Source organism: Aquila chrysaetos, chromosome 4, assembly GCF_900496995.4.
Source record: "Aquila chrysaetos chrysaetos chromosome 4, bAquChr1.4, whole genome shotgun sequence".
NCBI classification, from domain to species: Eukaryota; Metazoa; Chordata; class Aves; order Accipitriformes; family Accipitridae; genus Aquila; species Aquila chrysaetos.
This window is the reverse complement of record NC_044007.1, coordinates 54,149,669-54,163,055: the sequence shown is the minus strand read 5'-3', so window position 1 is coordinate 54,163,055 and position 13,387 is coordinate 54,149,669. Positions and strand designations below refer to the sequence as shown.

The following is a 13,387-nucleotide window of genomic DNA, read 5'->3' as shown; positions in this document are numbered from 1 at the left end:
ACTCGTGAAATAAAATTGAAAATTGCTTCTGCAGTAGTGATGCCTTATTTGACTATAGCTTTCTGGTCTAGACTTCTAAAGCTCCTTTTTGGCTACAGTTGAACAGTGACTAGACTGTTAAATAATGGTCTTTCTTCTTTTTTAATATAGATATTACAGACTAAGTGAGCTTGTGGAACATGTGTTCCCATTGCTTAATAAAGAACAGAGTTCTGCATTTCCGTGCCCAGAATTCAGCTCCTTTTGCTATTGGAGAGAGCCTCTTCCTGACCTTAACATGGACGACCTGGCCTGAAAAATACTTCTCACCTAGAGATGGAATTTCATATTCAGCTACTCCAGTTTAAATGTGAAGAACTTTCTTAACAAAGATGCTAATTTATATACTGGTACCATAAGTCTTACTAAAGAAATCACTTTAATTCCGTTGGTTTAAAACAAAGAAAATGCAAAGCTACTGTCAAAAAAAAATTTTTTTTTGGGGGGTGGTGGTGGTGGTGGGGTGGTGTTGGTTGTTTGTTTCTTTATTGCTTGTCTTTATATACCTGTTCTAAGGCACTTGAGATTGGCCTGTTATTGATGGTCATGGTACCCAAGTGCTTCAGGGCAACTAAATGCTGAGGTAAACTATGACTTTGCATTTTCATCAATACAGACCTTATTGTAAACACAGATTTTTTGTTTGTTTGCTTGGTTTTTTTATTACTCTTAATAGTATATTTTCTAGAATGAAGCCAAAAAATATATGGAAACTGCCAAATAGAATGTCAGACCTATTAATAAAAAACGTGGTCTAATGTTCAGATGGGCAATTAGGCCATTTTTGAAAGGAGCCAGAACCTAAAACCAGTGTGCTCTTTCTCAGCTAAAATACAGAATATGTGTAGACATTACAAGCCTGACAGACTCTGAAGACGCAAAATTCCTCTTTAAATGTAAATATGCCTTTTGTCACATGTACAAGACTGTGCTTGTACAATTCACGCTCAAACTAACTCTGCTTATTACTTTTTTTACATGCAGTATTTAAACCATTTCATGAGCTTGGTAAAATGAAAGTTGTCTTCAGATACTTGTATGGCTTTTGCTGTTTTCAGGCTGCACTATGTCATGTTAAATTTCATCAGGAAACATCTTGAACGTTTCTGTAAGAGTTGGGGAGCTGGCATTTTTATTTCCTTTTTCAACACAGAGATGATGCATAGGTGTGTGTATGCTGTGTAGGCCAGTAAAACGTATGTACAGATTATATTCAGGGAATTGTAATACTAAAAAAATTATGTATTTAATTTTTTAATTGTCTACTGCAGGTCTTTCCAGAATTCTGTATTGCACGTTTTCAGTAGCTGGAAGGAAATGCAGCTCAATAGTGAGATTGCAGGTATGAGAATGGTTAAATGCTGCAGAGCAGAATAAAACTTTTTTTTTTTTTTTTTTTTTTTTTAAGTTTTGGGTTAATCATAAACATCATGCTGGTCATTCCTCAGGTTCAGATCAGAGCCTGTGAATAAATTGCATTCCAAGTCTAGTGTTTATCAGCTGTAAAAGCAGCTAGTATTTCTCTCTCCAAAAATACTTGAAGGCAAAGGTAGTTTTGCTTTTTGAGTTAGTGCGTTTAACCTCTGGACAAATCTATGGTGAGAATGTATTGTTCCACCAGGCCAGAGGGTTACGGTCTACTGTCATTTAAACATCAGTCCCGGGCTTTCTGGGCACACAGTCTTTTCTGTCACTCCTTAAGCAAGTTCCTGGGGCCATGCATTAAAGATCCTCTCAGGGGCAATGCCCAGAATTTCCACCAGGCTCTGGGCTGAGCTCTCACCGGTACACAGCTCCCAGTGGGAGCAGGGAAGTGTGCAGGCAGGTGTGAGTGATCTTTAGAAGGCATTTGTATCACCACCTGCTGTGGTGCCTGCACCAGGGCAGCTCTTCTCAGAAACAGCTTGGGCAGGCCCTTCTGCTTCAGCTTACTTGGGCTGAATGTAGGAAAAGAGCTCTCTTTGTTTCACTAACTGCAAAAGAGTAAATTTAGAGGATTTTACCCAGCCCCTGGAATATTTTCTTTCCTTTATCAGGCTGACTAGTCTTAACCCACAGTTCTGATATAATACCAGCTAATGCTAAACAGTTGATGAACTGCTTGGGGGGATCATTTCTAGATAACTATGTAAATGAAATTACTTTCTTTTTTTGTTTTTCCTTATAAAACACTAGTGTATTCCTGTGTTTATAAAACATTAGATAAAGAATGGGGGGAAGCAAAATCAACATGGAATCTCTCTTTCAAAGCAGGAGTATGAGTGGGAAAGAAAACATACCTGTCTGTCATGGTGTGCCATGTATATAAGTGAATTGAAAGGCATCCTTGTTGTTGTGCAGTAAGAACAATACTTTCTGTGACTATTTCAGCAAATTCTTGGTCCTGTCACCAATCTACTCAGAGTTTAAATGGATTTCACAGGATTCAACTCAAAGGATACTTTGCTTTTACTGTTTTCTTTTTTTTTTTTTTTTTTTTAACTGGCAGAGGCTTTTTTCCTTTTCTTACCTTTTATTCCATAGATTTCATTAGAAACTGAAATTTTCATGATCACCAAGTGCTTTGAATATGAATGGGATCTGAGCTTTTAAGACACTTCAATACTTTAAAATAAATAAATAAGAATCCAACATAATAAAGTATTTTAATTGCAAGATGAAATATTCTATCTAAAGATTCTATTTTACATAAAGCGAGTGAAGTTGCCTCTCCTAAAACAGTCCTTTGTGGATATCAAAGCTTTCTTTACCACACTTAACTTATTCTTGGTGGCCCTGGTATTACACAGGTTTTCTAAAAATAAAACCACTTCATGAAACTGGGATGGGTTTCCAAATGGGACAGATTGTTACCAAGGTTTGTCTGTATCATTCTTCGTTGATTTTTTTTTTTTTTTTTTTTTTACTTGGTTAATTTTTTTTCTTCAGTTCCATTCATCTTTTCAGATTGTCATAAAGATAAGCTGTAGATTTTAAGGTGGGGACTTGAGTAAATGAGCAGTGTGGAAAAATAGTATCAGGTGTATCTCCAAACACATATAATTTAAGCTGGTATGAATATGGGGGTTGTGTGGTTGTAGAGAGCTCCTCACTCTGCTAGCCTGTTACTTTGCATTATAGGGATGTCCAAAAAGATGCTTAGTTAAAAATTTTTATTTTTTTGCTCTGTAACAGCTACAGTTTTGATATTTGTTTTCTGATAAAATGTAAAAGTGTTATTGAATATTTCTGATATGCGTAGGGCAGGAGTTTGTTTTGTTTTTCTAAATCTGGCTTGTATTTGAAGCTTTTCAGATTGTTTGTTTGTTAACCCTGGTTAGGGACAGGATATGGGGGCACTGTACCTGCCATTGCATACCTATGTAATTTGGACTGCTGGGCACTTTACTGACTCTAGAAAAGACATCTCATTAGTATCAACCTGTAGGCTTGTGCTGCAATATTAATATGAAGTGGGGTAAATAAGAATTAGGCATTAGCCTATCCTTTGTTACCTTACTCGAGAGAAGTGGCCTGAAACTAATGTTTGAGAACAAGTTGTGCTATACTTATTTAAAATTAGCGCAAGATAAATCATTCTTTCTGTGAAAGAGGAACTTCTAAATGTGTATGTCTGTAGGCACATGCACACCCCTGTTAAGACTGTGTTGTTGAAGATGCAGATACTCTTAGCATTGGAACCATCTCAAAGGCTGAGTCAATGATACTTATCTGGGAATAAATAAGGAACATTGCAATTCAAAACTTGTTAGTGACTTGGACATTACCCATTTCTATAATGACTTAAAGATCAGTAACTTCAGTGGTACACATTTCTGGATGATTTTTTTTTACTGTACCAAGCATGTTTGTACTTCAAAAGGTTGGGCTCTGATCCCTAACAGTATACAATTGCATGTGCAATCTTGGCTCATGTACCCTTAGCTTCCTGTCATCAGTATACTCCTAAAACTTTTTTTTTCAAGTGGAAAAGTTTTAACACTTGTGTCAACTCCATTATGGAACTTCTGAAGCAAACTCTGAATCTGCTTATGGTAAAGACAAAAGAGATGAGATTTCATGTTAATATTTCATACAAGTCTTCTAGAAAATGCTGTCATATGAGACTTGTTTAAATTACTGTAATGCAAATTCATAATGAAACATCAAAAATAGTGAATTTGAGATGCCTTTAAAGTGTCACTTTTGCCTGAAGAAGTTTTAGTTTCCAAAGTTGAATTCTGCTGAATAGAATGAAATTGCTTGGGATTTTTTTTACAGTGTTAATTACTTCCAGATGAATGTTAAAACATTGGTTTATTTTGATGGTGCGAAAACTCTCTTCAATCATTTGTTTCATTTTTTATGTTGAAGATGTGGAATACTTGATTGTTAAGCAACCCAATCACTGATAAGGTAGCGTGTTTAAAATTGTCAAATCTGTGATCATACCAATACCATGGTTTTTGTTAAGACTGGACTATCTCGGGTACAGTAACCCACACTTCAGTGCAATGTTTATTGATGTTCAGAACAATGTTATCACAATAAACAAACTTAAACTAAATGTTTTCTTCAGTTTGTACTTGGGAATTCCATTCTTGTATTGCTGATTTAGTAAATGTGGGTTTATTTAAATTGTATTCATATTTTACATGGAATTCAAGTTGTATCATAGTCCTTAGAAGAGCATCTGCTTTCTCTCACACTTGGTTTATTTTTTTCAGAGTATTTATACAACTGATAAATAACTGCTGTCATCAAACTTACATTATGTGCCAGTACCAGTATTGGGTTATAACTATAACAAAAAGCAAACAAGCACTAATAATATAGAATAGCAGGTAACACATGCATGACTTGGGAATACACAAGCTGCCTTGAAGAAAATCTTGCAACTGCATAGTTTGAGCTCTTGTAAATCTGCCCTAATTTGGAGTTTTATCTGAATTCCGTCCAAGTTAACTTTTTCCTTTCAAGGCAAAGAGTATTGTCTTCCATGACAGTTGTTAAATTGCTTGAGGCAATTATTGTGAGACCATCTTGAAAAAGGGGCCTCATGCTTTCACTAGAAACTTACTCTTCCTTGTCTCTTGCTGCTGTTGGTAAATGCAACTAACTAGCTGCCTGCCTGTAGAAAATCCAACTGTTTTGGTCACATGTAAACGATGTCAGGCCTTTTTGATCCTTCTGCAGTATGTGTCATTTGTGTTGCTGCCCCCAGCATCCATTCACTCTGCTTGTGCAACAGACACTGCTAGAGTTTTTATCGTCTCCTGCTGCAGTAGCAGACTCTCTGTTTCTATTGGGTTTCCCCTGTGATTCTGCTCACACGCTGCACCCTTCTCTTCACACCTCGGGCACTTTGCTCCTCACACCGCGTTCTTCACTGCCCATCTTTCACACCTACATCTCAGTACTTGCTTGTCGTGTGCGGTGAGCGACTACGCCAGTGCAAGCAGTAGAAGGGTGGCATGTCCTATGTATGCCAAATGTTCAGATTTGTTGAAAAAACATTTTTGAGCTGGCGTTGTCTATCCTGTATCCCTCTTGCCCTAATGGACTCCTAAGGGCATAATCTTGTTCCTGGTGGATTGATTTTTACTGTCTTGGAGCAACGGTCTTGGATGTGCAAAGAATAGAATCACAGAATCATGGTTTCCAAGGATGGGCACTTTCCTGTGTGCGCGCAGGGCACCGTTTCTAGAGTGACATCATGCAGTTTGTACACCGAGGGCCCTGGCAGGCTGTGTGTGCAGCCCTGCACCATTTTGGTTGGGAAGTACGTGTGTGCTCCTACTTCTTGCGATTGCTGTCTGAGCTCTTGGACCGGTGTTGAACAGAACTGTGATGCAGCTGGCTGCTCAGAGGTGTTTTCTGGGCAGATGTCCTGCATGCTGCATGAGAGAGAGAGGGATGGTTCAGAGCTTTCAGAGATTTCACTGTTGGGCACAGCAAGGGCTTGTCTGGCAGGGGCAGCCACTTCTGTGCAATGTGTTTTCTAAGCATGACAATACCGGCTGCTTGTCCTCCCCTCACCTTAGACAAATAAATCAAACCCACATTCATATTTCTACCCCATACTGGAGATGCCCAAGACTTCTCTAACTGCGCAGGGGGCCGTAGCAAAGAATAGCAGAAAGACTCTGGCACTATAACCCTGTGTGGTACTTTTCCTTATGGCCGAAGCGGTTGCTGGCCTGTACTGAGGCCCCACGCTGGCGTGCAGCGGGAGGCCCTCCCAGCCAAACAGCTGTTGCAGCAGCATGGCTCAGGGGGAGAACAGATGTTGAGCTGCATGAGAGCGAGGACTTGCATTAAAGGCTTTCGTGTATAGTGCTTTGAACGGGGCACAATTAACATTGAGATAATTACAAGCGATGCTAAGCCACTTCCTCGGGAGTGCTACAACAGCCTTTGCTTGTAAGGCAGTATGCCAGACAGATACAGTTTTGACTAAATATTCATCTTTAGTCTGAATTCACCTGAATTCTGCTTTAAGGACTGGGTGGTTGCCAGTCTCACTTGCCCCAGCACTGAGAGCTGGTACACCTCATGTTTTCTGCCTAGTCATTTCTTTTGTTCCAGTCTTTTTCCTGCCTTCTCCTTTTCCTTCTCTTTCCTACCTCACTGTTCTCTGATCTTATGTTCCCCACTTCTGATGATATTTCATGTGTATGTGTTCTGGTGAGAATAAGCAACATCATAGCCTGAGCTGTTCAGTCTAGAACTGGCTGAAGGGCAGGGCTTAAAGGGTTGTGGTAAATTGACTACAACTGGCTGGTGACTGGTCATCAGTAGTGTTCCTCAGGGCTCAATTCTAGGGCCAGTTCTGTCCAATCTATTTATCAACGACCTGGATGCAGGAGTTAAATGTGCTATTAGTAACTTTGCTGATGATACCAAACTGGGAGATGCTGTTGACAAGAGGCCTTGGAGGGGGATCTGGATAGATTGGAGCATTGGGCAATGACTAACAGGATGAAATTTAACACGTATAAACGCTGGATTCTGCACCTGGGATGGAATAATGCTGGACAGAAGTACAGACTGGGAGAGGTGTGGCTGGAGAGCAGCCCTGCAGAAAGGGATCTGGGGGGGCTGGTCAGTAGCAGGCTCAATACGTGTCAGTAGTGTCCCCTGACAGCCAAGAGGGCAAACCCTGTCCTGGGGTGCATCAAACAAAGCATAACCAGCCGGTCAAAAGAGGCGATTATCCCGCTGTATTCAGCATCGGTGCAGCCTCACCTTGAATACTGTGTGCAGTTCTGGGCCCCACAATTTAAAAAGGATGTGAAGGTCCTTGAATGTGTCCAGAGGAGGGCAACAAAGCTGGTGCAAGGGTTGGAAGGCATGTCCTGTGAGGAGCAGCTGAGGACTTTGGGCTTGTCTAGTTTGGAGAAGAGGAGGCTGAGGGGTGACCTCATTGCGCTCTGCAGCTTCTTGAGGAGGGAAAGTGAAGAGGGAGGTGCTGATCTCTTCTTCCTGGGATCCAGTGACAGGACACATGGGAACGGTTCAAAGCTGCACCGGGGAGGTTCAGACTGGACATTAGGAAGCATTTCTTTACGGAGAGGGTAGTCAAACACTCGAACAGGCTTCCTAGAGAGGTGGTCAATGCCCCAAGCCTGTCAGTGTTTAAGAGGCATTTGGACAATGCCCTTAACAACATGCTTTAACTTGGTCAGCTCTGAATTGGTCAGCCAGTTGGACTAGAAAATCATTGTACATCCCTTCCACCTGAAATCTATTCTATTCACCAGGAATCAGAGCACTGAATGAGCAACTAAGATGGGTTAAGACCTGTGTTGGCAGAACTTCTGTGTATCACAAAGCCAATGTAACGGTGCTTGACACCGAATAAACACTTAAAATATATATGCAAGCTTGACTAAGAAGCCAGAAACTGCAGTTTTCAACGTGGTGGAGGAGAGCACAAAAATTTTGGCTTACAGTGCTGCTATGTTCACTGGAAAGCAAACAGCATCCAGACATCACACAACAGGTAGGCTTTATTTGGACATATCTGCAGTTGTTTTCCATCACAGTTTTCTTCATGTTCCTGTATATTTCTCTCTCTCAAAGAATGTATGTATACATATGCACACATAAAGCATACTCTCAAATGCACTGTTCTTTGCTGAAAAATTACAGTAATGTTCCTTTTTTCACAATCAAGATAGCAAAATGGATAAATGGCAAAACCTGCTAATGTAATAATATGTTGCAAGACGTTCTTTGAAGTCTCCTCCATATACAAAGAACAGGTGGAGCTGTTCTGCATCTGGTCTCAACTCTGCAGGGTTATGTTGCAGGAGGGTTGGTGCTGGCTCGAGTGCAAGTCTGTCCTGTGATGACAGGACACGGCCCCCAGGTATGCCTGGTAACTGGACAATTTGAACTCTATGCCATTACCTGGGAGCAACTAGCAGCCAAAGTCTATCTGCTGATCAAGTATCCGTGGAGTACATGTTCCGCCTGTCTCCAAGCTGAGACTGTGTAAATGCATTTTTAGTTTTGGTGAAATAGATGAGTATCCACTACTGGGCTGTAACATAAGGACTTACTCACTCAGCAGATAAAACTCACTTCCAAATGCATGATGTATCTTCAGGAAACAATTCAATCCTGATTTGAATCTCCTGGTTGCAGTTGGGGAGCCCTTTACCTTGCATTCCCGGTGCATTTTAAAGCTGCATTGGGTGGTGAAGGACATTTTGTTTCAAGTTGCCTTCCTATGTTTTTCACTTACAGCTTGCTCTATTTCCTTGACTATTTGTAGTTTTTCTTGACTGGCTTGTTGGCTTCACCGAGCTGACTAGAGGCTCTCAGCAAAACTGCACAAAGTTGCTGCAAGTAACCCGTCATACATTGAAAAGATAAGTGGTGGAATAACACAGAAAATCCTCATTGCTCTATACTGAGTGGTTAGTATAGAAACGTCTCCACTGTCTCTGAACTCTTAATAGCAAATTAAAATAATGAGGTAGTTTTTTTACACGATTTGTTGTGAAAACTGGCGTTCATGCTTTGCTCCAAGCTTTCCTGGGAATACGACTGATTTATATGTTGCTTTGTTGTCTTTCCCCATAGCTGCTCTAGGATATACTTGGCATGTTTGGCCAAAGCAGAGTCTCTCTGGCTTTCGGCATGCTGGCTTGTCTTCAGATGTTCTGCTGCTAATGACCTGGCTATGGGCATTTACCTGTCTCGCAAGTGATGCTGCCCCAGGAACTCTGCTGGTTTTGATATTTGGACAGTCCCTGAGAAACCACCTTGCCTCATGCCTGGCTAAGGAGCTGTCAGACACATGTCTGTACAGCTTCAGCTGGTATGGCGTGGTTTTCTTCCTGTTTTGATGGCAAATGGGAGCACCTGAACTGATTTGCTTAAGAATCTTGCAATCCTCATACACTGCATTACAAAGCTACCTACAAAGCAGATTTAAAACGTAACACTGATTTATGAAACAGGCAGCATACCTGCCTTAGAGCTCCCACCTACAGGATTGTGGGTTTTTTTACAGCTTTCTTATTTGAGCTTGTGGATGCTCTTGGATGTGGTAGTCAAATCATGAACTCACAGTGTGAAATGTTCCTTTCAGTGTAGGTAGTTCCTTGTTCTGTTGCTGATTCTCAGTGAAGATGTAAATGCTCCATCAGTGGGTTCAGGGTATTCTGGAGCAGGGCTCTTGCTCCTTTCTTTGAAGCTGGGCTGTTCTGTATCGAGCAAACCCTCACTAGGCCCATGAATGCATCTATGCTTGGGTCTCTTCTAGCTGCTGCTTTACTGAATGTTTTATCCAAGCACTCACTGGGGCAGAGACTGGAACTCGGGCTCCCCCTTCCCTTTGCTATTCAGGGGCTACAGCATCGTGGTCTTCCCAGCTGGAGGAATATTCCACTTTGTAAGCTCCAGGAAAATAATCTCATCAGGAGAAACTGAGCCACCTACCCTGATTACAGCAATTACCAAAGAAATGGTAATTAAGGTTCAAGTCTCCCTCAACAAAGGCAGGAATCTAAGATAGAGGTTCCTTGTCAAAGGTTATAGCTTTAGCCACCATGCTGCTAGAGATGGTGGATGGGAAAAAGCTCTAAAAGGTGTCCTCAAAATATACTGCTGAGATTGGGCCCTGCTTTGACACAGTTTGGGGAGTGCTTTGTATCTGTGTACAAATACCAGTTATGCTGCATTATGAGGGCTTGAACAATCTCAGCATCAGTGGCAGCAGATCCTGGGTACAAGGAGAAACTTTCTGGTAGAAGACAGTCCTGTCCCATTAGCAGAACTGGGCTTGTGAAGATTTGTGGGTTGGATCTAGAAATATACCGGAGCGGTTAGGAAAGAATTGGATGATATAACTTTTGCAACTCTAGCGCTAAACTTGCACCACTGATTCTAAAAAACGTCTCACTTGGAGCGGAAAAAAAAAAAAAAAAGGTTGCGTTTGCCAGCTAGGTCTCCCTATGCACTCATCTTATTTTGTTTGTTTCCATGAGTCATTTTTAGAACAGGCAACAATAATCTAACAGTACTTGAGTCACACATAGTCTGGAGCCAACTTCTTAGAGAACACAGCTTTCTTGAGGTGAGTGAAAAATATCCTAAAAGGAAAAGTGCTTCTCTGGCTTTCATACATAACAAGAAATTATGTTTAAAAAAAAAAGTGGTTGATGTAATTGGCTTTTGAAAACACAGAAAAAAGTCTTTCCTGTCTGCCCCTTCAATTTTGAGGCCTAGAAAGGCACGGGACAGAAAGGGGCTGTTGATTTAGGACAAAAGAAAACTAAGCCCCTCTTGAACAAGCAGGTGCTTGCTAACTGCATGCTAATGCCTCATGTTCCAGCACAGGTCAAGACTAATGTGCAGGGAAATGAGACAGGGGGAGCTCCTTTTATCAAGCTGTGAAGTGCAAGTTCACTGTACACCTTTGGCTACTGACTAACAGCCTTCCTGCTACAAAATATATCCAGTCCTAGCTTCTGCTTATCAGTAACACTGTCATTCTGAAAATCAGGTGCCAAGAGATCTTCCTAAACCAGGTGCTTTAAAACTCCACTCACAATTTCCTTCCTGTGTTCACGACTCCCCCAAGTGCAATCCTAGCTGCACAGGGACCAACTCTGAGTTCCTCTGTGGAAAGAGAGCTTTTTCTGCCTGCTTTTCTCAAAAGCTGCTCAACTTCCAGGATGTGATAGTTTGTTGTGGGAAGGCCCCATCTCATCGCCTGGAAACAGAGTTAGTAGGGAGTATCTATTCCAAAACTAAGCAACAAAGGCATAAGTCTTCATTTGGCCTCCTCGCATGGGAAGGGCTTCAGCTAAACTTGTACCCGTGCTGTAAGCAGCACGGGGAGTTCTCCCTTCACCTAAAGGAATTGTTTGTTCTGAGGCTACGAACAGCTGTTCTGGATTTGTAAGAAGGAAAATATACTACACAAACCACTACAATAAATACAACTCTATACAGCATGAATAGACTATTAAGAAGATCAGTTTATATAAGAATCTACAGGTGACAGCTGAATAGTCCTGTTCTCAGTAAAGCATTGCTGGATTTTTTTTTCAGACATGAAAGAGATCAAAATGCTAACTCGGAAGAGCCAAAACATTTTTGTTACCTCCACTGAGAAGGGACTAGTATGAGAAATAAACCACTGTTGCCTCAAATGTATTTATCTGTTTAAGCTAAGAAAGTTGCTTCATCTGTTTATACAACAGATGCTGACTATTAAAACAGCCTTGCTCAAAAGCACTGATGCAGCAGGCTGTCACAGCAAGACTTAGTGCAGATGGTTGGTTTGTGCATTTGACAGTATGGGCTAATAAGACTATTTTCCTGTATCAACACTTTTTCCTCTGATTTGTTTTCTACAATGCAACAAAGACAAAACTTCCTTTGTAATGCAAATACTGTAGGAATGCCAGAAACAAACTTTGTAAAATTTTTTAACATTTTCAAAATTACTATTTTTCTAGCTAAGCACAGACGATCTAGAGTTTTATGACCTGTTTTATTAATTTCAAGCACCAAGCATTAATCTCAAGAGTATCATGCTTAACTGATCATCTTTTTTACTGTATCAATTGAAAATAACCATTCTAAATCTTTCAGTAGTAGCAACTGCACCTTACGCTCCTGTCTGCCCAGTGGAAAGCTGAGGCAAGGTAAGTTTCTCCCTACACAGTTGCTTCCATTTGAGTGGAATGAGTCACTTGTCTCTTAGCACTGTGTTTGGCCCTGAAGGGAAAAAAGAAAACTGATGCAGATAAGTATCATTTTGCTTTGCACCACCATGGTTAGCAGTTGCTTTGAACAAATTGTTTATGGAAATGCACTTGACCCAAAATATTATTAAACAACACAAGGACTAGGAAGTCATCAACCATGTCCAATACAACATCACTTTCTTGACCATGCTTTACTGAAAACATGAAAAAAGCTGACCACAACTGTAAACTTCAGTGAAGATGTAAACTTTGATAAACTAGGGAGAAGACAGCAAAGGCAATTTAATAGGGAATAGCAAGAGCACAGTGGAAAAGCACCTACTGAGAACATATTTGTTGTTTACCTGTACAAGAACTGTTAAACAAGGGCTTGGAAAGGAGTTAATTTAGCTACAGAAACATGTCTTTTGTAGCTACCTCTGGAAACAGGGGACAAGGAAAAGGTCTCAGTATAGACTATAAACCCACCACTGAAATCAAATATATAAACTGAATATATTAAAGCTTTGAATTTTATTACACTTAATTTCTCTGAATATCTTACCCTTCTCTCCTGTTCAAGGTAAACCTAAACATGAGAAATGGAAGGATAAAGGAGAACTCCACTAAACGTGGAGTACATTTCATCAGAGTCTGTGTAGGCCAGTTTGCCTCCTGTTACGACGACGTTGACTTCATCTCCTGCTTTGAGGTGAAGAACAAGGTGGAACGTCCCAGGACCACCACAGGTTCGTTTCCCTGAGTAGGGTTTGTGATACTCCAGCAGTTCCCTTCTGTACCCAGCTGTGTGGAGCTGAGCCACGCTTGCATTGGAGACGGACAGCACTGCTTCTACGTACTCATCCCTCTCTGGGGCCAGCACGGCAGTGATCAGGTAGCGCCCTTCGTATGGTGATGTGAAAATGCCTGCAGAAGACAGACAGACTGAGCTTTTCAGAGTTATTCAAAATGGAGACCTGATCATTCTAAGCATGATGACAAACATAAAGCAACATGGGTTACCCATTGCTACATATAGGTAACTGTGACAAGGTCAGCCTGGGCAGCTGACCAACTGACAGCCATCATGAGGGCAAAGGGTTGCTGCTTTTGTGTTACAGCCCACCAGTCCTTCAGGACAGAAGCAGGTTTTGTCC

General features: G+C 41.0%; 2 protein-coding genes across 8 annotated transcripts in view; one reads left to right on the top strand and one right to left on the bottom strand.

The window, feature by feature from the left end:
• LPIN2 (lipin 2) overlaps nucleotides 1-4,585 on the top strand; it is a 47,656-nt gene extending 43,071 nt beyond the window's left edge. For 4 of the 6 annotated variants that reach the window (XM_030010965.2, XM_030010964.1, XM_041122903.1 and 1 more), the window contains exon 20: nucleotides 151-4,585. In XM_030010965.2, the coding sequence (XP_029866825.1) occupies nucleotides 151-295 (145 nt within the window). In that variant the 3' untranslated portion in view covers nucleotides 296-4,585. The remainder of the gene's footprint in view (nucleotides 1-150) is intronic. The other 2 variants (XR_005932163.1, XM_030010968.1) reach the window with 2 other exon arrangements.
• A 3,427-nt stretch (nucleotides 4,586-8,012) lies between these two features.
• Nucleotides 8,013-13,387, bottom strand: part of EMILIN2 (elastin microfibril interfacer 2) — a 38,117-nt gene continuing 32,742 nt past the window's right edge. For both annotated transcript variants that reach the window (XM_030012328.2, XM_030012329.2), the window contains one exon: nucleotides 8,013-13,157. In XM_030012328.2, coding sequence (XP_029868188.1) covers nucleotides 12,820-13,157 — 338 coding nt within the window. In that variant the 3' untranslated portion in view covers nucleotides 8,013-12,819. The remainder of the gene's footprint in view (nucleotides 13,158-13,387) is intronic.